Source organism: Ochotona princeps, chromosome 7, assembly GCF_030435755.1.
Source record: "Ochotona princeps isolate mOchPri1 chromosome 7, mOchPri1.hap1, whole genome shotgun sequence".
In the NCBI taxonomy this organism is placed as follows: domain Eukaryota; kingdom Metazoa; phylum Chordata; class Mammalia; order Lagomorpha; family Ochotonidae; genus Ochotona; species Ochotona princeps.
In genome coordinates this window covers 46,769,344-46,794,291 of record NC_080838.1, presented here as the reverse complement: position 1 = coordinate 46,794,291, position 24,948 = coordinate 46,769,344, and the positions used below count along the sequence as shown (strand labels likewise).

Genomic DNA, 24,948 nt, shown 5'->3' with positions numbered 1-24,948 from the left:
TGTCAGTTCTTCAAGCAGTGGCTTAACTTGCTGCACCAGAGTGTGGGGCCACAGTCTACCAGCATTCCATATGGGTGCCAGTTCCAGACTCAGCTGCTCTGCTCTGCTTTCCATCTAGCTTCCTGTCGATGAAACTGGGAAAACAGTGCAAGATGTTGAAGTGCTTGGGCCCCTGAACCCACACGGAGGACTGAGAAGCTCCTGGTTCCTGACTTCTGCTTGGTCCAGACCTGGTAATTGAGGCCAACTGAGGAGTGAATTTGTAAAAGAAAGATCTCTCTCTGTCTTTCCCTATGACTTTCAGATAGATAAATGAGGCTTTAAAATTAGAATGGAGTTGAATAGCTGGCAGAGACACAGTCTCTGGGTGTTTTATAGTTTGGGGTTGGGCGTTGTTCCTACTGGAAAAAAAAAGAACTGAGCCAGTTTGAAGCCAGGAACCAGGAGCTTCTTCTGGATCTACCATGTGAGTGCAGGCTCCAAAGCTTTGGGCTATGCTCAACTGCTTTCCCAGGCAACAAACAAGTAGCTAGAATGGAAGTAGAGCATCTGGGATACAAACCAACACCCATATCAGATCCTAGCACATGCAAGGCCAGGACTTATCCTCCTATTACAGGACACAAGTGAAACGTCTTGCCTTTTACTAATAGTTCTTCCAACGATAACCCTGCATGCCTACATTCCATGGTACATTGATGCTATGGTTTTTCTCCTTTTTCTCCTACAGAATGAGGAAATCAAAACTAAGTGGGAACTATGTTTCATTTGTCTCGTGTATTCCCAGTGCCTGTTGAGCAAGGAAAAGAGATACACAATGACCCCAGCAGACTTCAGCCTCCTTCCTCTTCTTGCACCTTGAAGAAAACAAAGGCCACATAAGCTTTCTCATTTGAAGACATAGAAAACTAGAAGAAACACATCTGGAAGACAAGGGCATCACAGCTGTTTCAGGGCTTTGTAGTACCTGAGGCACTGTTCTCTTTGTTGCTGCTTTTTTGACATTTGGGTGAGAGTGCTTCACAGCTTCTATATGGAAAGATTTGAGAATGAAATCCTGAAGGATTAAATCAAGAACAGGAAGGCTCATAAACTGTTTGATTTCATGGCCTTTGCCCAAATGGATTTCATTTTTTAAAGCCTGTTGGCAAGGCATGCTTCAAGATGTATTAATGCAGGAAGAACATTTAGATAAGTGCAAACTGGGGACTTGGTTTCCATTAACAGGAAATGCAGAACCCTTCCAAAGAAAGAAGGGCTCCTGGACACAATGTAAGAAAGACATTGAGAGAAGAAATCCAGATTTAACCATAAGGATAAAAAACATGAAAACAATTCCTTGCTGGAAAGACATTTGAAAATTCTGAGATCTGCAGGCCAGAGTTTGCCATTTGGAACTGGCAAAGAAATAAGAAACAACTGACGTTCATTTTGCCTTTTGCCACAAGTGTGATTGCTTTGTGATTCTTGCCCAAAATCTCTAAGTGAGATGCTTGGTGTGTTTTCCAAAGTTGTTGCATCTTCATAAGCCCATGGAAGATACCACTGGCTCTTTTTCCTTTCTTTCCTGTGGAAAGAGATTTAGAAACCACGCTGCTTTGAATGATATGCTAAAAGTAAACTTTGACTTCCAACATAGGTAATAAACTGATCACTCTTTGTTAAAAAAGTCACAGCTTTAAAAACAGTGTTTTGTGTTAAGGAGGCCCTATTGTCTAGAAGAGAATATACGAGAGCTCAGGAACTGTCTTTAAACAAAAACGAGGAAGAAGCATATACACTAATGCAAGCATAGTTTTCATTCTCTTCTTCGTCCTGAGACATGCAAGTAAATCATTGAGAGATAATGGGGTGCAATATATCTTAAATGTCTTCTACAGAATCTACATGTAGTCAGTTTGGGGGTGAAGGTAAATAAAGAGACAGATGAAGAGAGACTAAACCCAGGAGTTGGGAGCTCAAATCAGATCTTCCCTGTGGGTGGCCAGAGCCTGATCACATGAGCTGTCACTGCTGCCTCCAGTGCATCTTAGGAAACTGGAGCAGATCCAGGAATCAAACTCGGGCAGTAGTATCTGAGCCTCCAGGCCAAACGCTCAGCTCTATTAAAACTCTTAGTTATCAGTTGAGTCCTGCGTCTCTCCTTATTTTTTGTATGCACTGGCATTGGACTTGGAATACATCAAATTACCATTTTATGGGACAAAAATGATCAGATACCAGCAATCACTTTATCCCAATAATAAACTAATTTCAAAGCAATAGAAATATTGTCTATGTGAGATCATTTTACATTTCGTCTTTCCAGTTCAAATCATTTCTTACCATTCCAAAAATAGACAGCTATGCCCATTTTACAGATGTGAAAATGAGACTTATGAAAGTTAAATTGACCAAGGACAAATATCTTGTAGGTGGAAAAGAAAGGTACAGCTCAAAATGGGTTGTGACTGGAACAGCCAGGTTCCACTACAATTCTGATGTAGAAGTCAGCTAGGTCATTTCCAACAAAACCAGGGGTTCTGATGTATCATGGAAAATATAAAGAACTTACACACACTTGCCAGGATTCTGCTTGGGATGAGTGTTATTTTGTGGCGGAAGTGCTTTGGTAGACTCCATGTTTTGAGGGCCAGTGGTGTGCAGACTGACAGCAGCTAAGAGGTGCACCCTGTGGGGTGCTGCAGCATCACCCCGTATTTCCCCTGTGCAGCACTAACACAGCCTTGCCATCCAGGCCACAGGTTCCCAGGGCAGGGCATGAGTGCCCTAGTTACAGCAGTCGGTTCCACAGCTCACCAATGGTTTGCAATCCATATCGAGCCCTGGGGCCTGAAAAACGATCTGGTACACACAGACTAAACCTGGTTTGTGATTATGTGCAATACATGCATATATGTATATGTTGCAAATGCTCAGAGTAGTCAGTGCTGTCAAACAGTTACGTTAAGCAAGTCCTTCACAGGGAAAAATGGCACATTTTGGCATTGAAATAGCTGAAAGCATATTGTGGCCAAAGATCCAAAAACATTAAAAACATCCCCAAGTGTTTCCCAGCCAGTCTTATTTTTCCACTGCTTCGAAGCCACTAACCATACTTCTCAGCTGCATTGGGGCGTCAACAACTGTTCCTCTCAAAATCCGTTGCTCCTAGCTGGAGCAAAACACACAGACTTGTCAAAGGAAATTGCGTGCAAGGAGAAAGGCTTGTCTCCAAATCTCCACTGTAGACAATCATCAGAACTTTAGATCTAAATTAGGTAAGGAAGCTCCCAAGGCTTATTGGCAGAGGCAATTCAATTCGTTCGACTCCACCACATTTGTCCTTGTTATTATAAAATTTAGATCTTGATAACGTGAGATGATGACCAGATAGGCCAAAAAAAAATCTCAGGGGAAAAGTAACACTATAGAACAGAAACATTACTCATGATGTCATACATGTAACCTTCCATCCTAACATCTCATCTGTTTCCTCCAAGCATATTTTTAGCAAGCATACTAACCAACAAAAGCAGTCACTCAGAACAATTTTACCTAAAAGAAATGGCCCCTTCTCTCCTCCTTTTACACACTTACATAGTCACATGTCCTTGGATTTTTAAAGCTGAAAATGTTGAACCAAATTATACAATGAATTTAGGAAGTAGAGTGTAATGAACTTCTCCTCATCTAATAATACCACCTAGGTAGCCAACAGTTAAACTTCAAAATGAAATGTGCTGAATGCTGAGACATGTGCATACAGCTTTTTGTTTTATTCAGGTTGTGGGTCTGCAAAAAGATTACTGTATAGGGGTGCATGCATAGAACTCCATGCACACTCATGCTGGATTTCGGCAATTAATGGCAGTGACATTTTCAATTCTTTGTTTCCATACCCTGCATTGATTTTAGAGATTAATACATGGAATTCCCCTAAACAAATGAACTATTGGGTCCCCTAAAAGATTGAAAATTGGGTCTGGGACAGTAGCCTAGTGGTTAAAGTCCTCAATTTGCACGCACCCGGATCCCATATGGGCAGTGGTTCATGTCCTGGCAGCCCCACTTCCCATCCAGCTACCTGCTTGTGTCCTGGGAAAGCAGTCGAGGATGGCCCAAGACCTTGGGATCCCCCACAAGGAAGACCTGGAAGAGGCTCCTGGCTCCTGGTTTCAGATTGACTCAGCTCCAGACATTGTGGCCATTTAGGGAGTGAATCAATGGATGGAAGATTTTCCTGTCTTTCCTCCTCTCTGTATATCTGCCTTTCCAATAAAAATAAATAAATTAATCTTTAAAAAAAGAATGAAAAGGCACTCAGGCTGAACCATAGCAATATGCCATGAAAAACCTTTCTTCATAATTAGTCTTTATTCAAAAGGAGGTTTTCTGTCTTCAGGGCTCCACGTGACAGCCAACCATTAAGAGATTCTGTCTTCCTTTGAGATGGGGTGAAATGTAATTACAGCCCAACTTCCCCTCACGTTTTCTTAGCAGCCTAGAGAGCTCTAAGACTTCACAGCATCTCCCTCCGGGTTGTGTGAGTGAAAAGTCACTTGGGTAAGGAGACTGGGGAGCTCCATATTTCTTCTTTTACATAAATCTTAATCAAAGTGAGGCCAAATCTCCATGATAGACAGGATAATCCTAAGCCGTCCTCATTAAATACCTCTTCCTCATTCACACATCCAGCCCAACTCAGTGAGCCTAGGAAAATAGCAACTAGCAATGTCAAGGATAATGCAGCAAGCTTTCCCATGTAATACCCCCAGGCAGGAGACAGCATCTGCCAATAGGCTTTGGGAGCTTACCTAGCATGCCAGGGAAGTTTCCAACATTCTACATGTCATTTAAATGCCACACAATCATTTGTTTCACTGAACCTGGTCTTACATTTAACCAAAAACATGTTGCCTTACTTACCTGGCATGGCCCAGTCTAAAGCTGCTCAACTATGTTTCCAGTGCTAAAGTTCAAAGTTTGCAAGTAGGTATTCCAAACCATACAGTCCCCCTGTGCCTAGAGCCCAAGACCACATTAGAAGTTTCCCAAGATACCTACGCAGATAAGGACACTTCCTACCAGGAAAAAATTACAGAACTCTGGAGAAGACCATGTCTATCAGCTGGCTCCATGCTCTGGCCCAGCTACAAGTGTTACAAAGGTCATATTTACTTATTTGGTGGTTTTAAAAGGTGTTTTAAAGTTGGGCATTGCGGCAAAATGGGTTAGGCAGATACTTGGGATGCCCAATTCCCATATTGGAATGCCTGGACTTGAACCTTGCCTCTGATTTTGATGAAACTGACCGCTAATGTTGACTCTGGGAAGCAATGGATGATGGATACATGAGTCCCAGCAATCAGCTTGGAAAAACCAGATGGCGTCCTCAGGTTCTGCGCAGCCCAAGCTTAGCTGTTGCAGGCATTTGGACTGGGAATCAGTAATGGAAGATCTCTCCCTCTTTCTCTCTCTCTCTCTCTATTTCTCCCTTGCTCCTGCCCTTCAAGGAAAAAAAAAAGTAGATTATGGTACCATTATCAAGACAGCAAAGTGTGGTGGAAATGCAGATCTACATGTATGTGAATGCAGCATGGTCTTTCATTTTTATTTATTTATTCATTTTTGGCTGATCAAATACGAAGGAATCTGAGCTCATTCCAGAGGACCAGCAGGTCTAGAAAACAATAATGAAAACAAAGACCATTTGCTCATGTCATTTCCACCTCCCCCACCATCTTCTGTATTAGACAAGGCTTTTCAAGGCACAAATGCATTTTCACAATAGTTCCAAAATAAAATCTCACATCTCAGCATTCATCTATTGTCCTATTTCATCAGCCTTCTTTCCTTTTCCCCTAATTTACACAAACAACTGCAAGGTAATTGAGAATCTGAAGTCTTAAAGGAATTACCGTTCTTCAAAATTTAATAGCCAACATCTGTGCTGTATTCTTTTGAGCATTTGGAAGAAGAAAGTTTTTATTAGTAATCAATAAATGCCAAGGAAAATACTGAAACATCCCCATCACCTCGAAGATTGGCATGTGGATGAGGAAAAGTCAGTGCCTTCCACAGTGCAGAAAGGAGAGTATGCAGAAATCCTACCAGGCTAAAATGTAGCACTTATCAGAAGATTCTTGTAAAAAAAAAAAATAAGTGCTGAAGTATAACTGATAACGTGGGGTGGCTGCTTGGCCTAGCAGTAACATAAGTTAGGACACAAACATCCCACACTGGGATACCTAGGTTGGGCTTCTGGCTCAACTTTTGATTCGAGCGTCCTGACAATGCAGCCCTAGGAAGACAGTGTTGACGGTTCAAGTAACTGAATTCTGGCCACCCATGTGGGAATTTTGGATTGAGATCTTAGCTCTCAGCTTCAACTTGGCCCAGTCCTGTTCACTGCTGACATCTGAAAAATGAACCAGCGGCTAGGGTGTCTCTCCATCCCTTCCTCCATCCCTCTGTGTGTGTGTATGCCGCTAATATGTAACTAAATAAATAAAATAGAAAATTAAAATATAAAATTGTGATAATTTTTCTTTAAAGATTTATTTTAGTCAAAAGGCCAAGTGATGAGTAGAGAGAATCCTCCATCCACTGTTTTACTATTCAGGTGGCCACACTGGCCCAGGCATGGGCCAGGCTGAAACTCAGAGCCAGGAACTCCATCCAGGTCTCCCATGTAGGTGACAGAAAGATCTGCTATTCAAAAGTTTCAGTCCCCAAATGCCTACAGTGGTCATCCAGGTCTGGGCTGATGTGGGAGCCAGGAGCTGGAAATGCAATCAAGGCATGCCAGGAGGATGGCAGGAACCCAATGACTTGAGCCAAGACAGCTGCATCCCAGGATCTACCTTGGCAGAAGGCTGATGTCAGAAGTCAGAGCCAGGAAACGAACACTGGCCCTCCAATATGAGATGCTAGCATCTCACCCACTTCACTGCTTGCCTTCTGCAGACTAAAAATATTTACATTGTATGTCATAAAAGAGAGTAGTCACATCCATTAGAAGTAAACATTGATATAGGTACTAAAGAAGAAAGATCTTAAAAAGTTCTGAGGAAAAATAAGTTTATGTACTATATGCCTATTAAAAAAGTATTATACATACCAACATAAACATGTATGTAACTTATTCCCAGGAGGAAAAAGACTAGAAGGCAACCATAAAATTTCCTTATCTTGTTTCAGTGAAGAACGTCTTTATTTCATTCTTTCATTTAAACTTTCAATCTTTCCCATCAAATACATGTCTTAAATAGTCACATACCATGCAACATTTGCTAAAATTCATTTTGAGAAAAATCTTTGAATTTATATAACAGTACAATAATAAATTAGATTCCCAAATAATCTGTGGTTTAATTTACTAATTCTTAACATTTTCCCATAAAAGTAGGCTGTGAATGTTACTGTGAAATATTTTCAATGCAAAATACATTATAAAGCGGACACACACCAACAATCCGTGAGCATGGTTTCAGAAACAGAGACCACCACCCTCAGAAAGAAGACTTAATGACAAATGCTTACCATTGATTAAGGTATCCAAACCAAAACATGAATGGTATCACTGAAGCCATCCTTGCAATTCAGGAAAAAAGCAAATTATACTGTGTAGGTGATGGATTGAACACATTCCAAATACAAATGAGAGCGTTAACTCTGAAGGATAAAAATAGTCTGTTTGTGCCTATAGCAAAGTCTGTGTGATCAGTCTTTGCTTCTGCATGTGGCTTCCTGCCTGTTTCCTTTATCGCAGAGCCAAATCCTCCTCAAACAACACAAGGTTCATAGGGCTCTGGGAGGAAGACAACCATGAAGACAAAAATATTTGATTTGAATGTCACCAAGATATTACCCTGTTTAGAAAAGACTAATGGAGAGAAATGGTGTAGGGACTCAGCCTAAACGCCAAAACAGTTCTCCAAGGCCAGTAGAGCAGATAGATTTATATTTCATTAATTTTTTTCTAAGATGGAGATTTAAATATTGCTTTTGAGGAGATCCAAATAAGGTAGTCTCAAGATGTCATTTGTAGTTGATGCACTGAACCTCTGTGTCAGTTCCGCAACCCCCACGTTTCTGTTTCAATGCTCCTGTAATGGAAAGTTTCCCATGCTTGCAGACTCATCTTAGTGTCCATCCCTAGACAACGTAGTATCATGTGCCCTTTGCCCTGTGTCTGGACATACAGCAGGTGTTACTGTGTTCTATGTACTAGCATGCTATAGGGATTTGGGAGAGCTTATGTCACCAGCATAAAGCCCTCAGCCAATGGAAATGGAGGATAAATACTTTCAATTCCTGGTACTCAAGGAAGGAAGTAAGGATAGGTCGGTGATGTAGTTGGTAGTTTTCAATTGCCTAGCAACTTTTTCCCTCTCATTTGTTCCCTGTCTCCTACTTTCTGATGTAAACTATCAACAACCCAAATTAAAATGCTTATTGTTCTTTTTGTATATAACAAAAGGTCATGGACATGAATGAAATGTAAAGATAAATTAATATGTTACATAAAAAATCCTTTTATAACCCAAGCATTTTTCTAATATGCCCTTTCCATAAACTTTCAGACTGTTTTGTATTTAATGTCTGCTTTATTTAAGGCAAATGGGGCTACCACTGTTTGCTTTACCCAAGACCCACACAGCAGGGACCGTGCTTACATTATCACCATTTCATTCTCAGCCCAGTCAGCATGATAACTACAGCAAAGAAATGTTAACTTAGAAAACAAAAGCAAAAGCAAGTAAACTTTTTAAAAAATCCTAAAAACTGAAACTCTGAAATGAAAAGATAAGGAATAACAATAAAATCTATTCCTTATTCATGTTTAAAAAGTGCTTCCTTTGTAATTACATAAATAGCAACCAAAACTCCTTTATTCACCTTGTCTGATTTCATAATAATTATCCTGAAATTTAAAGAAGAACCTGAACATCCAGAAGGAATCAGTTCAAATCTCAAAATCAAAACCATAAAAACCTAACAGGCTCAAATCTCATGCTCAGAACATTTCAAAACAGTTAGTAGGATCACATTCTCAGTTGTCTACATCGAAGTAGCATGGTACCAGTGGGCTAGGGGCAGTCCTCTCACCTTAGTGATGTGTCCTGTACAGGACATGCACCATGCATTGCTACTGCTCACAGGTTAACTCCTTCCCTCCTGGACTGGATGTACCCCGAAGAGCTGCTTTGCTTGTTGGGCAACCCCTGGAGCCAGAAACACTGGGCTTCTACCCTGGCAGTGGGCAGAGCTCAGTGGTTATCTGCTGAGTGACTCACAGCACTGCCGTCTTCACTTGGATGGTTTAATGACACTGTTCTGTATTAAGGATAACATCTGATAGGAGATACACAGATGGAAAAGCAGCAATGAGAGAGAAAAGGGAATAGAAAGGATGGGGGGAGGTCTGGGAGAAGGGGAAGACACACGAGGTAGGCGGGGGAGGGAGAAGGGCAGTCCAGGAGAGAGCAGCTTCTTTCTCAGCACCCTCTACCCATCGCTAGGAATCGAGTGGAGAACAGAAAGATTTCAGAAAATGCATCCAGAAAATGATTTTCCTTCTTACATCCACAGACAGATAAAATCAGAAAAAAAGAATACTTTTTCTCCAAACGGAACACTATTTAGGAAAGCAGCTAGACTATATTTAGAAGGAAGCCTCATACACCCTTAACTGACTCCTGATTTTTCTTATTGCCTGAATATTTAGCAAGCACAGTTAGTATGTTTACAGAGACAGTTTGCTTCTATTTATAAATGTATCTAAAGAGATGTAGCTTGTTCTGTCTCCTTTTCACACCTTCAGAAGGTGAAACAGACTGTTCTCACATCTGGCCTGAGGAGAGAATTTTTACTAAGTCAATTACTTGATTGGTTCATTAAGCAGTTTCTAAACTTATCATGAAAATAACTGGGAGTTGGGCTTGGCAGTGTGGCCTAGTGGTTAAGGTCCTCGCCTTGATCCCATATGGCTGCTGGTTCTAATCCCGGCAGCTCCACTTCCTCTCTATCTCTCCTCCTCTCAGTATATCTGACTTTGTAATAAAAATAAAATAAATCTTTAAAAAAAAAAAAAAAGAAAAGAACTGGGAGCTAGTTCTCAAGACCCTCCACATCTAATTTGGTTGCTTCTTGAATTTTTGTTGGAGACATTACTTCCTTCAACATTTCCCACCTTCACCTCCCTTTTTTTGGAATGTCTTCAGCATTCCGGCTGGTTTAGTCTGGGAGTCATGGAATCTCACAAACGCTTTTCTCAAGTCTCTGCTGGTTGGGGATTCAAGCCCACTTCATTTTTATTGCTCTCCGAAGGAAGAACTCCCCTCTAAAATGATGAGGATCCTCTGGGTTTGGCCAGAGCTGAGCAAGTTTAATTCAAGCATTTTTGTTTTTCAGTTTGTCATTTAGAATTCTATCAGGTGATTTGGGCATGATTATTCATTATTTGGTCCAACGAAATGTAAATATTATCAAAGCTTTCCTCTGTAGATGTAAACATTTGTGTCTTTTTCCTTCTTGAACGATCTCTGCTGTGTGTGCTTGTGTTTGTGTGCCTGTGGTTGGGTTGCGTGTGTGCATGTATCCGTAGGGGTGGGTGGGCGTCTGGGGGCAGGGAGTATGAGTTCAGAGGAGTGCTTCCCGAGCTGGGCCAGCCAGCCAGTCCCGCACTGCCTCGTGTGTCCTCCCTGCTGCTGCTGTCCTTTGATGACTTCTACCAGCTGAGAATGGCTTTATTTTTATATCTCCTTTTTGATCAGATTCCATATTTCCTCCCACAATTCTCCATCTCATGTGAATATTGTCTGGTACCTCTCCCAGTTGGTTATTTCTTTTAATGCCTGATGAGCAGAGCCCTGAGCATTGCCTTATCCATTACAGGGGTCTCTTATGCTAGAAAATTCCCTTTCATTAGTTCACTGTAGGTCCCACTATTCACTCCAGGCTGTATCCACACTCAGGCTTCTAGGGAACAAATTGTAAATTACTAGTGAAGATTACTTGTGATTAAATCATTCATTTTTTCCAATTCAATAGATATGTTCTAAACACCTAGCCTGAGAAATAACTGAATATTCTTCAAAAACTTGGATATTTATGTGCATGTTGAATTCTAGCAACTGCTCCACGTTTGTATGACATCAGATGGACTAAAGGAAAGTGTTATTAGAGAACTCATGGGATTGAACCGGAGACATCCTACTTGCTAAATCGAAGGAGGGATACCTGTCTCTATTGGGAAAGAATTGCCTCTGTAAAGACAGTTGCTCAAAGGTTAACTCAAAAACATTTGAGCTATAATATCCCATTCTAGCACACTCTACACACTGAAGCAGTCACTTGCAGAGAAACACACTGAGGAACCATAAGAAGGAAGGAGAAACTCAAAGCTGTAGGAGCTAGTAAGAGGAAAGGAAGATGGCCAAGCCACATGGGAGTGTTGGCCAAAAAGCTCAACTGGTAGGCTGGGACTGCCAAGTGACTGGTAAATATACAAGAGGTGGACAAGGCAAATGCTCAAGTAATTTTTTGAGGAAACTGCAAGAGCTGTGTTCTTCTGCTATTTAGATGAAACATTTAACCTGGTAAAGCAGTTGTGGCTTTTGTCTGGAGTTGTTAAAAGTTTTGTGAGCAATTCTTCCTTGCAATTTCAGCTTCCAATGTATTGTGTATCACTACCACATCACATTTGCTCCAGGATGTCCCTCTGAACAATGGGAGGAGAAGGCAGTTTCCTGGATGTGGAATTACCTTTTATCAGCTGTCTCTATGTAACGACACTAACAAACTTGTCTCATAATTAAAGCAGAACAAGGTCATAATTTTAGAATTTTTACTATTATTATTTAATTTGAAAAGCAGACTTACAGAGAAACAAGACAAAAAGAGAAGTCTTCCAATCACTATTCACTCTCCACATGGCTGCAATGGCCAGAGCTAGATTTGTCCAAAGTACAGAGTTAGGAGCGTCCTCTGGTTTTCCCAGCTGGGTGCTGGGACCCAAGGCCTTGGGCCATCCTCTGCTCCTTTCCTAGGCCATAAACAAGAAGCTGGATAGGAAGTGGAGCATCCAGGACATGAAATGGCACAAATACGGGATGTGAGTGCTGCAAGTAGAGGATCAGACCACTGTGTCTCAACTCCAGCTGATTTTAAAGGAAATTTTGCCTTATAAATTACTGGTGGTTTTAATTGTATCCATAATTACTGGAGCAGTGTTTAGTAACAAAATCAAGATATGAACATATAGCAATTATAAAGAATCTAAAATGGAATGACAAAATGTGAATATTAAGGTAGACAGCTTATGGCTATAAAGAGGTGAGATATAAAAAGCATGAGTCTGGAATATGTGTGACCTTCTTGCAGTGGCAGTGCTATGGGAAGGAAAGATTGGAAGCTCTCTGAAGAAATGAACCTGAACAAAATCTTAGCAAAAACAAAAATTCTTGAAGTTTTGAGAAGTATCTGGAGGCAAAATGATTCAGTGTTTTCATGTGAAATTCTAAGTATAATAGGGAAATTTTCCTCTATTCCTTTTTTGTATATTTAAAAGTTTGAGAGGAGCCGATGTTATGGCTTAGTGGGTTAAGTGAGTTAAGCTGCATCCTGTGTAAGCGCTGGGTGAGCCCCTAACACTCTACTTCCAATCCAGATTCCTGTAAATGTGCCTTGAAAAGTAGTGGGTGATGACCCTCGTGCATGGAGCTGGATCCAATTCCCACTTTCTTTTGCTGGGCCCAGCTCTGGCCGTTGAGCCCACTTGGGGGATGAACCAGTAAATGGAAGATCTCTGCCTCTTCCCACCTCTCTAACTCCGCCTTTCATATAAATCAAATAACTCCTTTTTAAAAAGCTTGAAACAACTTCTGTAATCAATGTAGTTGCAAAGAAAATCGTTAGGTGTGAAATTAGACTTTTTGGACCCGGCACAATAGCCTAAGTGGGTAAAATCCTCATCTTGCATGCATATTCCATATGGGCACTGGTTCATATCCTGGATTCTCCAGTCCCCATCCAGCTCCTTCCCTGTGGCCTGGGAAAGCAGAAGAGGATGATCCAAAGCCTTGGGACCCTGCACCCACGTGGAGACCTGGAAGAAGCCCCTAGTTTCAGATCAGCTTACCTCTGGCCATTGTGGCCATTTAGGGAGTGAATCAATGGATGGAAGATCTTCCTCTCTGTCTCTCCTCCTTTCTGTGTATCTGCCTTTCCAATAATAATAAATAAAACCTTAAAAAAAAAAAAGAAATTAGACTTTTGTGCTAATTTAAAACACAGCAAAACTCCACCTTTTTTTTTTTCAATTTCTATTTGATGACCTCAGTGGCTTAATTTACACATAAAATCTATGCTTTACAAATGGCCTGGGTAATAGGAGGTCAGAAACATTTCCTATGAAATAATTAACCACCTTCTAAGATGGTTCTCCAACGTATCAATTGTGTTCAGGACACAGGCTGAGAGAATTTTAAGTGGCAATGTTTCTCACAAGGGAAAAAGAATATTGCACAGAAATTAAAACTCAGAGAGAAAGGAAAAAAAAATAGGGCTTCAGCACAGATGGCCTGGTTTGTGGTGGGAAAGGAGGTCAGCAGCAATACAGCGTTTGATTCCGTTTCCCAAATGAAAAATACCTACGTTTTGGCAGGAAAAGTCTGGTCTTCGGATTCAGCCAGGAGGTCAGGTCAGAACTTTATCTTTTAAAGAAATAAATCACATAATTGGTTGCTTGAAAGTAATTGAAAGCTGGCACAACTGAGGAGGCATTTCCCCTGAAGACTCACTCCTCTTGACGTTGAGCAAATGTCAGAAGCAGACATTAGAAGCCTAATGTTTGTCTTCTAATTCTCAAAGCCTTTATTGTGTGTGTTTCCGGTGGACTTGTGTACATGAACTGCCCAGGCTTGTGTAAACGGCTCATACCAAGCTGCCTTTGACCACTGATCCCTTAAATGGAAGCAGCATTGCAGAAACTATTAGTGCACTCAAAATAGCAGGAAGGGTGGGAACACGGGTGTGTAACCCTAACAGAGCCACAGACCTCTTTGTATCGTTGTCGTTTTTCATTAGCATTTGATTTTTGTTAATTTTGTAATGGTATCCACAGGTCCATTGGCTCCGTTTTGATATATGCGTCTGAGTTTGAACACATTTATAATGTATAACCACTGCCAAAACCTGGTTAGGCATCATTTCCATCCCACCAAGTAAAAATTTGCAGAAAATACATCATATGAAAAAAATGATGCATGGAATTAATTTTTTTTTTTTTGCACCAGGATAGACGCATTTTTCAATCCTTCTGTCCATAAACCTTTTGAAGTACCCTCATATTCAGGGCACGCGTTAGTGTGGAGTCTTTTGAGACTGGCAGCTGCTGTGTGGTGATTATCTACCACGTTTCCCCACATTCGGTGACACTTTAGTTCCCCGCTATTCATTCTAGGCTCTCTGCTGTGAGACTTCACAAGGATGTATGCTAAAACAGAGTGTCCCCGTTGAGGCTGAAGGTAGGTTCATTTCCTGCCTAGGATCACAGAAATTATGTCTCCTTCTGAGGCGAAGCTTAAGCAGGTTTGTTAGGAGGCCCCTTTATAAGGCTGAACATTTTGTAATGTTGAGTTCTCCGACTATGACAAAAAATCCACCGTGAATTTTTCTGGGTACATCATTGCATTGTGTTCCTGGGTTGGTCAGAGGCCCAGGATGGACACAGAAAGGGCTTTCTTCAAGTCGGACTGTGAGTACTAAAGCCTTTGTCTCTGACCCAGCAGTCTCCACTTACCTTCGGAAAAAACACTTGAGTTATTTCACAATTCCATGATTTTAAGTAATACAGCCAAGCCAAGCACATTCCTCTGTGGGATCTGGAGTGGAGGTGGGGACGAGAGGCATAGTTGTCTGTTTGTCTGAGGTAAATATCTAAGAGCATGATTCCATGGCCACTTTAGCCTAACAGTGTAGGCTGATAAGAAACTGCTTATCAGAGAGGTTTGATCATTTTTAGATCAGGTCAGGAATGTCTGGGAGTTTCAGTGGCTGGCATCCGTAGAAGCACTTGACGTTACTAAATGGTGAGTGTTGTTCTGTGCTTGCAGGGTCTCTCGCCATTCGGTGTGCACTGGTATCTGACTGAAGTCTTAATTTGTGTTCTCTTCCTCCAGTGCCTCTGAGGTTGACCATCTTTTCATGGGCTTGTCATCTGCAAGTCTCGTTTGGTATCTTCGAAATTCCTCATGCTGAAACCAATTTCACGTGGAATTTTGGGAGATTTATACAGATTTGAATATTTTCTCTTACATTATTTTTCTCTCATTTTCTTAATAATATTCTTTACAGAGCAATATACATATATGTGTATATATATAATTTTGATAAAGTCCAATTTATCAATTTATTTTCTTTTAGAACTTGTGCTTTGGTGTCAGAGATGTTAATTCCTTGCCTAACCTAAGATCACAAAAATGTTCTATGCTTTCATCTAAAAGCTTAACATAATGTGTTTAAAACTTACATCTGGTCATTTTGAGTTACTTTTACATTAGTGCTGAGTTACCAGTCAGGTTCATTATTTTCTGAAAATGGATCCTCAATTGCTCAAGCATAATTTGCTGAAAAGCTTATGTTCTCTTTATTGAAAAATTTGTACATTTTTAATTGATCATTTGTGATCTGTTTCTGAACTGTATTCTGTTCTGCAAAAATTTTTTTTCACTTCCACATTCTTTCGATTACCATAAATTTAAAACAAATTTTACAATAGTTTAGTATGAGTCCTCAGACTTTGACTCACATTGCCAAAATATTTTTGGCAATTATAGCTACTTATTCATTCGTTATAGAATTTAAAATCAGTTTGTCTATATCAACAAGTAAATTGTGCTAAGGTTTTGAGTGAGATTGGATTAAGCTATAGATTCATTTGAGAAGAACTGACAGCTATGTTGAATCTTCCGATCCATGAACTCAGTATGTCTCTTCTTATTTTAAGGTGTTATTTCTTTAATCATTATTTAATAATTTTTGCTTTCAACTTGATGGAAAAAGTCTATTATATTTGCCCAGATCCTTATGATTATCTCTTCAAAATGTACCTGTAACACATCCCTATTTCTGCCAGTTTTGAACTATATAGTCACACATTTTCTACAGTCCTTGTTAAGGTGCTACAGTGTTGTGCTGTACCAAATAAAGTTGCCACCTGTGACATCAATGACATCTGTCCAAGACCTTGCTGCTCCATCCACTATCTTGTTTTTTTCTTGATCTATTTATTTTGTTGAGGATTTTTGTGTCTATACCATTCCTAGGAAAATGTCCAAAGGAAATGAAATCAGCATGCAAGAGACTGACCTGCAACCCTATAGAGCAGCACAAATCACAACAGTGAAGATATAGAGGCAACCCAACAGGCCTTTCAATCCAGTTATCTACTAGTGCATCTTGGAAAGCAGCAGTAGATGGCCCAAGTGTGTGAATCCCTGCACCCACGTGAGTAACTCAGATGAAACTCCTGGCTCCTGGAGTTATCCACTGTGGCTATTTAGGGCAGTGAACTAGCAGATGGAAGACATTTCTCATTCTGTCACTCAAATAAATAAAAAAAATAAATCCCAGACACAAATACTTCCATATGAAAAGGTCCACCTTGACTAAAATATCGTAAGTATGTTTTAGTTTCTCTTCAGCTAGATTTACTATGACTGTCAAGATACTGGCTACATAATCACCAAGCAATTAGCTGTACTTTAGCTTTGTTTTCCTTCTGGGTTGCTTTGGTGATATTTCCCAGCAAGTCAGCGTCGTGTAAAAAACTGATGACAGTCGGTGCTTTGAAACCACAGGACGACCCAACAGAAGAATCATGTCACTGGAAGAATGAAAAGAAGATGGGTCCATGATGATAGTGTTAATTCACCAAGCGAATTCTGAGATCGTTTGGTTCTAGATGTCCTTGTTCAGTAGTGACAAATAACTTTCTTCCCCCTATGGATCCACCTTCCTGGGAATGCACCAGATGCTGCTTTTTCCTAGCAACTTTTCCTGATGACACAAATAATCACAGGATCTTCAGCTATGGGTTAAAGTATTTATTATAAGCAGTCATGTAACTCAGCATGCTGATTAATACTGCAAGAAGAACTCACGTTTAGTGATTGCTTATTTTCTGCTGGGCAGGATGCCAAGTATTTCATTTGTATTATTTCTTTTAATCCTCATTGTCCTTTTTAAACTCTTAATAAAATATGAAAGCTTAAGAAGCTTAGAAAGTTTCTCAAGGTCATACAGACATTTGGCAAGTTGCAAAGCTATAAACATTCCAATCTGGGTCTAACTCTGGGCTGGAACTTGTACAGAGTACCTGCCACAGAAGGCAGCATGTGTAAACTGCTATTGCATTGTAGGACAGAGTAAGTCTTGAGTTGATTGTGCATTTTGTTTGCTGGCCATCTGTGCTGCACAGAAAGCCTGCCCGTTGGCACACCTGGCTAACTGCAGGTTGCACCCTGTTCGATGTGTTAGGGCTCTTTCCTGTCCTCCCCTACCCCTATGCCAGGCACAACTTTCTCCTCTCTGAAACATGTCCAACTCTATTAACTTTGTACTAGCCCTTTCTCAACTGGGATAAATTAATTCTTACTAAGATGTTAGCAGCTGATAATAATTAGCGGTTATGTTGATGGCTATTGTGTAACAAAGGTTTCTTTTCTCTCCCCCCCTTTTAAAGGCAAAGTATATTTGTTATTTACTACATAGTTTTGTAGGTATGGGGGTTGTTTCCTCTTCCCCCTTTCCTTGTTGCCTGTTTCCCCCTGAATGATGCCAGTGGTGTAGTTCCTGAGGAATAGCTACTTTCTAAATTTTAAATGTATCACGATATGGTAGATAAAGGTAAAGGTAGAAAATCCAACACAGGAGTCTTAAAGAAAGTGTTTTTGAGTAATAAATGAATGAGTCTCTCATGGTCAAATTTCAGGAACATTTTGTGTTAATTAAAGATGACTTATATTTCATCAAAGTCATGCATCATTTAAGAGAGGGCGTACTTGCCCAGTGTGGTTTTCTCATTGTCCAGAACCTTCAACTTAGGCAAACGTAGAAGACAGAGCTTACTCACTCTAAGTAGCCTCTGGACACAACCAAGAGACAAAGCAAACACAACATGTATGAGGCTGCCATTAGTATAACAGCACATTGCTTCCTAGTAATCTTTATTTTAGAATTAGCAGATGGGCAGGGCCATTCCTCATCTTTGTTCCTTTGTATTCCTCACCACACAAATTTCAATTTAGAAGGTTTAATCTTTCATCTACAAAAAGAACTCTATGAAGAACAGCAATAGTAGCTACTGCAGAGAAGAAAAATGGCTGATCCAGCACCAGTCTAATCTAGTTTTTAATCCTTGAAGAGACAGATGGAAAACTGGGTGCTGAGTTTGAACTCCATGACAGACAGGGCACTCTGGAGGTGGGCAAAGAAGACTGTGGACAGCAGGTTGTTTCTGTGTGTGCACATGCGTTCATGTGTATACACATGCATTCATGTGTGTGTGCAGTCAGAGCTTAACTGGCTGAAGCAAAAGCAACTCTGCAGTTTCTACAAAAGTGAGTGACACCCCGCCGCCCTCATTGGGTGGTAAATGGGATTGGGGAGGGGCACGACCTTAGGCCTGGGAGTTTAAACTTCCAGCAGCCTCCTGGCTGCTGGTGGGTCTCAGGACTGGGGGTCTCATGCCTGGATCCGAGATGCCAGCTACCATGTGCAGGTGGTGAGCTGTCCCTGGGCAGCCAATGCACCATTTGGTGCCAGGTTCCGCCTGCTGGCCTCCCAGCCTGGACCTCTAGGATTTTGGTTCTTTGAATTGCTGCTTACGTAGTTCCAGGTTGAACCCACTATGCTTCTGGGATGTGAATCAATCCTAAAGATTCCCAATGACAATAACTCTTCCTTTGAAAAACTTGTAATCACTGCACAATGCTAACCTCCAAACACCAGTCCATGCAAAAGCTATGGCTCAGAGCTTGTCCAGCAGAATCATATCCTGTTACCTGACATGATGATAGATCAACAGAGGGGTCACAGTAGGCTGGGCCATGACATTAACTAGCACTCGAGAACCATATCCAGGGGTAGATTCTGTGGGGGATGTGTGGGCCAAACCCTGTGGAAATTCTAGCCCCACTGGTTAGCTCAAGAGTTTGGGTAGTGATGGACTAAACTAGGTGTGACCAAGGAGCCTGCCATCAATCACAGGTAAAGGAACCAACAACAGTCTGGACTGGTTAAGGCAGCAGCACCCAAAAGTGCATCCTGAATAGGGGTGGGGTGGACCAGGCTGCAACATTCACCAGCTCATACAAGGTCAAAGGGAAGGCCAGACTTTGCCAGAACCTGGCCTAAAACCCAATGGCATGCATGTAAACTGGGTCTGGGAGTGGATCAAGTGGAGGAACTTGTGAAACTCCCCTGGCAAGTCATAGCTCCCGCTGGTGAACATGTGGTCCAGACCTGAGGGTCGGACAAGCTGGGCATAGCAGATCCAACAGCTGACTAATGTGTGAATTGGTAATGGAACAGGGTGGACTGGGCAGGACTGAGCAAACCTTAGCTTACAAGCAAAACTAGAAACCAGGATGGAGCACAAAACATGCTGAGCTAGGCTCTTGCATCTACTGCTCTGCGTGAGCCAGGAACGCTAAGCCACAGTGTCTGAGGCAGAGGCTGGAACAGGTGAGAGGCTGAACCAAGCTGGGTCAGAGCAACCACTGGCATGCGCATGATCTATGGCTGGGAACAGGCCCAGTTGGGGAGCTAAGGGGACAACCCTAGCTGGGTTGAGGTTCCCACGAAGGGGTGCGTGGGCTGGAATGGGGGCTGCGTTCTGATCAGGAAACACTTGTAGTCTCCCTTGGCACAAGTGTGGACTGGGATTGAATGCACCGAGCCAGGCCAGACTCCAACACCCTCTGGTGTCCTGGAGGACCAGGATAGATGTGGGATGGACTAGGCAAGGTCTCAACCCCTACTGAGCCATGTGTGAGCCGCATGTGGGTATGGATGAGCCATGGCTGGCCTGAAACATTCAACAGCAAGGATGAGTTTGGGTTGAAGGCCAGTCAGGAAAAGCCACTGTTCCTGCTAGGACAGGAGGTGAACTGAGTAGGGCTGGCTCATGTACCCACTGGTATGCATGAATTCTGGCATTGGGAGGGGTTCTGATGGAGGAGCCTGGGCAACTCCTCTGGCAGGACACAGACCTGGCAGGTAAGTGCAGAAACATGAAAGGAAACAGCCCAGAATAGGCCATGGAAAGTTTCCCACTGGCATACATTTGGCATGGGTTGGGGGAAGACCAGGCTGAATCAGTTCACGTCATCCACTGGCAAATCCCAGCACCAGAACAGTGTGGGTCAGGCCAGGTTTGGTTGCGACAAAAACCAGTCCACAATATGGAATGCCAAGGTGAGATTACCTGTACTGGATGTGACTGCAGCGCCCAACCAGCATGCGTGAGAACCAGGAAGGGAGCGGGTGGAGCCGGCAGGGGGATTAAGGGGTGGTTCCCTTGCTGGACAGCTACTCCCACTGGAGAGCGTGAGCTGGGAAGGGGGCAGACCAGACTAAGCAGGGCTACAACACCTGTGCGCCTCTTGTGGACTCGATCAGGGAAAAGCCAGGCTGGGCTGATTATTCCTACTGGTGCAAACAAAATTAGAGTGGGTGAGGGTTGTTTCGGCTTAGCCACAGCATCAGCTGGCAGAAGCTGGCACTGGGGTCTAATTCTGTTAGGTCAAACTACAGAACCACCTGGACAGTGCATAATCCAGGAGTGGGAGAGGCCTGGGAGGGAAATAGTGGGCTCCTCCCTCTTGGGATACCACTACCACAGGAGGGCATGAAAACTGGGACAGGGGCTGGGGTAGCTAGACAGACACCCAACAGCATCTGTGTGGGCTGCATAGTGGAGCTGGTTAGATGGAACTAAGCTTTAATACCCATCAACATGTACGACAGCCAAATGGGGTGTGGGACAGACTGGTTACTGCTAAACATACTGGCAAACCAGGGTAGGGGGCAGCCCTGGTGGGGGTTATTGTGGGTCGCTCCAACTAGGTTGGAGCTCCCACTGGTTTATGTGAGGGCCGAGTATGTGCTGGGCAGAACCAGGCCGGACTGCAACACCCATTGGTTCCAGTGGAAGTCGGGGTTGAAACCAGAACCAACCCAGCGATCACAACCACCAGCTGATCAGGGTGATGGACTGAGCTGGGCCCTGTACTTGCTAGTACATACAAGAATCTGGTCTGGGAACACCTCAGACAAAGTTTCTTTGGAGATCTCCCCAATCGAGCTTCTGACTCAGAACCCTAACCAAGAAAAGACAGAAGAAAGAACAGGTCAATCAACCATCTCACCTATATGTTGGCAGTGAAATACTGGGCAAACAGAGACTCTATGATGGACTACGTCAATTAGTGGATTTGTCAAAGACCTCATAGTGCTTGGAGTGGCAAGTTCGGCAGTGATTTATAACTGGTGAACCATCAAAACCACTTGAGCAAGAACCTCAGAGCATGCCCTACATCTGGGACCTGGGGTGGGTGGGAAACTGGGTGGGGCTTCTCCCTTAATATTCCCCTTTAAACATGAAGGAAACAATATGGAAATAATAGTCTTACCCACTTTCCTATATCCCTTGAACCTTTTTTACCCTAATTAACAATGTAAAGCTTGTCAAAAACATAATAAATAAAATAAATACTATTTACAAAAAAAAAGTGAGTGACACAAACCTGAGGGTACAGCTGATGAGCTGGACGCATTAGCCCTTTGGAGAAATAACTTCAATTATCAACTTCTTTGACAGACCAAATTTTTATGCAAAAACTTAGGCTATTATTCTCCTAAGCACTGACCAGAAAGACCAAGCAATACTCACATCAACTGCCGATTTTAATGTCAAATGTTTATTTCTATGCCATAGTTGCCTCAGCACAATTTGTAAAAGAAAGGAATCCAAAAAAATGATTTTTTTTTTTGTCAGGATATTTTCTCTGCAGTTATAAGAAAAGAAAAGAAACACCTCGGTACCAGAATTATTATTTCTTTCACATCGTTCTAGTAAGTTGCATCTAAATATTTTCTGTGGATATTATTTGTTTTTAGGACGGAAAAAATTCCACAGGAAAGAAAATGCTTGGAGCCATTAAAATAAACGTGGGATAGTCTTTATCAGAGAATATATCTAGGACATCTTTGTGTTGGTACACTATGCCACTAATTGCCATATTCTTATTACTTAATATAACAGGCTTACTTTATTACAGAAAACAAGTGCACTAAAAATGAACAATGTCAGAAACATATTGAGATTTGGTGTATCTTAAATCTTCAGGTGATTAGATATAAGCTGAAGCACAGCTATACAAATTTTGTATCTGTACAAATGCAACTCTCTTCTGTGATGAAATGCACTTAGTAGCCTCGTTCATTTTGCTCTGGCAGATAGGGTGTCCAATACAACTGAAACAACCTGATAACAATTTTTTTTTCAATAAAATGAATGCTCCGGTTTCTTAACTGGTTCTCCCATTTAAGGGAGCCAGAGACGGCACTGGCTCTTTAAAACAGATCTCTCTCATCTGGTTTGAGACACTAATCCACCAGGATTCTTACAGCAGAAGTAGGCACCACACCTTAGCTCATGAGGCCCTTAGAAAGAGGCCTGTCCAATAAATCTGCGGCGTGTGGTGGTGGGCCAGCACCGAGAGACGCCATGGTGGATGTGCCCATAATCCCTTCAGCCGACTCAGTGAAAGGATGAGAGTTCTTTAAGTTCATGCACGTTTTATTGAGTAGTGATATAAAATGCTTTTTCTTTGTCATTGTTACAAGTGCATGCTTTGATTGCCAACATTTCAGAAGTCAAATTACAAAGGCAAGGCTTTAGGCTGTAGTGAATTACTTGGGCACTTATACAATTGTTAAAAAATATGAGTGGACTTTTGTTGTGGTTGTTTTCAGAATGAACCAGTTGTAACCCGTAACTGATATACAAAGGGAAAAAAGTGAAAAAAGTACATATTTTGTGGCACATGACAGAACAGAACAAAATAACTAAACCGTTATGACATTAACAGTTACCATGCATTTAGAGCTTCACATGTAACTACAAACTTATTTAAATTTCACAAGGTTTGCTAAACATGCTAACCGTCTATGTGTGCACTGACAAGCTTATGTTAAAAACTTTTAAGAATACTCTCCCCTTTTGATTTTTTTCAAAGCTTTTTTGATTACAAAATTTCAAAGGCATTAAGCATTTTAGAGAATACAAAGTACGCCAGTATACATACATTTCCAGTATACGTCAGACCACTAAGCGCATTACAGTCCCATACAGGCCGATACAGCCATTTTTTTTTTTTCTTAAAAAACATGCATAGGCAGATTTTTTGTTTTTTGTTTTTTACAGAATATAGATGCTTTATCACTGTACTTAATATGGTGTCTTGTTCACTATACTTAAAAATGCACCACTCATAAATATTTAATTCAGCAAGCCACAACCAAGACTTGATTTATCAACAAAACCCCTAGTATAAACAGCAAAAAAAAAAAAAAAAAGATAGATGTAATGATTCCAGTTTTTTTTAAACTTAAAGAAAAAGATATTCATTGCCAAATTAATAAGAGAATTGTTCTCTGGAAAGAAGGGCATCCAAGCACACTAAAGGAACCTGAGGTAAGCTTATCTGCACAAAATTAAACTGTCCTTTTTGGCATTTTAACACATTTGCAACATCCTTTTTATTTTTTTTTTTCTTTTTCTGTTTTTTTTTTTGTTAAGACTGCCTAATTCAGTTTATAGCCATTGTCTGACAAGAGTAGCAAAACATTATCAATAAATAGTCCTTATTTAGTTTGTACATCATTTTGTTAAAAATGTTTGATGTCATCCATTTTTAGTGCTGCGACTGTAAACGTACAATAGAGTAAGAAATTAGACAAAGTTGTCATGTCCAGTAACAGAATAAAAGGCCTTTCATTAACCTATCTAGAATCCCCAATGCAGTAGGAAAACGTGTTCATTCCCCTAACATTGCAGTATATACTAGCATTAGCTTTCTTTTTACAATTTTTTTTCTCTAGAAGCATTTTTAAAAGGCATACCCAAAAGAGGTGTTTCATCACCACCCTCACTAAAATATAGTTATTTATCTCTCTCCCTCTTTCTCAATGATAGTGTAAACTGAATCCAATTCCTGGCCCCCAGAGCAAATAAGCTACCGTCAGAGGCAAGAACATCCAACTGCAGATTCGCAGCCATCCCCATTATGCCCTGCAGCTCAAAAAAAAAAAAAAAAAGAACAGGAAGTGGTCACTGGATATTGCTGCTATTACTGCCATTGCTGTCCGTGCCGTTAGTCTCTGAGGTGAGAGCCTTGTTGATGGAGTTAAGGTTGGCGTCAGAGGGCATGGCATCTCTTCGAGGCGGCATCCTCTCGTTAATTCGGTCTAAGCCCTTGGCCTCCTCGAAGCTAGTGATCTTATGTTGTGGTGAAAATCCTTTGATAGCTAAACAGAAAACCATTAAAAAAGAAAGACAGGGTTAGTCAGAGGAACACAAAGGACGAACTGTCGCACTGGTTGATGTTAGAGACTTCGCAGTGAGAGGGAATCCTTTAGTGAAGAACAAAGCGACGGGACCTGAACACAACACAACGGACTCCTTACCATACTCGGAAGTAACCAAAAGGTTTGAAAACAGCCAATGTCTCTTGCCAACCAAAATGTCCTCTTCAACTTAACAAGATGTAAGTAAACATTTCTCTTGTCTTTGTAAAAGTTTAAATCAAAGAAATCCCAAGTGGATATGTAAAGACAGAAGTCACTTCCAGGGACAGGCCTCCAGGGGTGGCTCAGACTGGTCACATAGTTATT

The 24,948-nt window shown here is 41.4% G+C and overlaps 1 protein-coding gene across 2 annotated transcripts in view; it reads right to left on the bottom strand.

The window, feature by feature from the left end:
• Positions 1-21,949: 21,949 nt before the first annotated feature.
• Positions 21,950-24,948, bottom strand: part of PPP3CA (protein phosphatase 3 catalytic subunit alpha) — a 294,420-nt gene continuing 291,421 nt past the window's right edge. For both annotated transcript variants that reach the window (XM_004594298.3, XM_004594299.3), the window contains one exon: positions 21,950-24,582. In XM_004594298.3, coding sequence (XP_004594355.1) covers positions 24,386-24,582 — 197 coding nt within the window. In that variant the 3' untranslated portion in view covers positions 21,950-24,385. The remainder of the gene's footprint in view (positions 24,583-24,948) is intronic.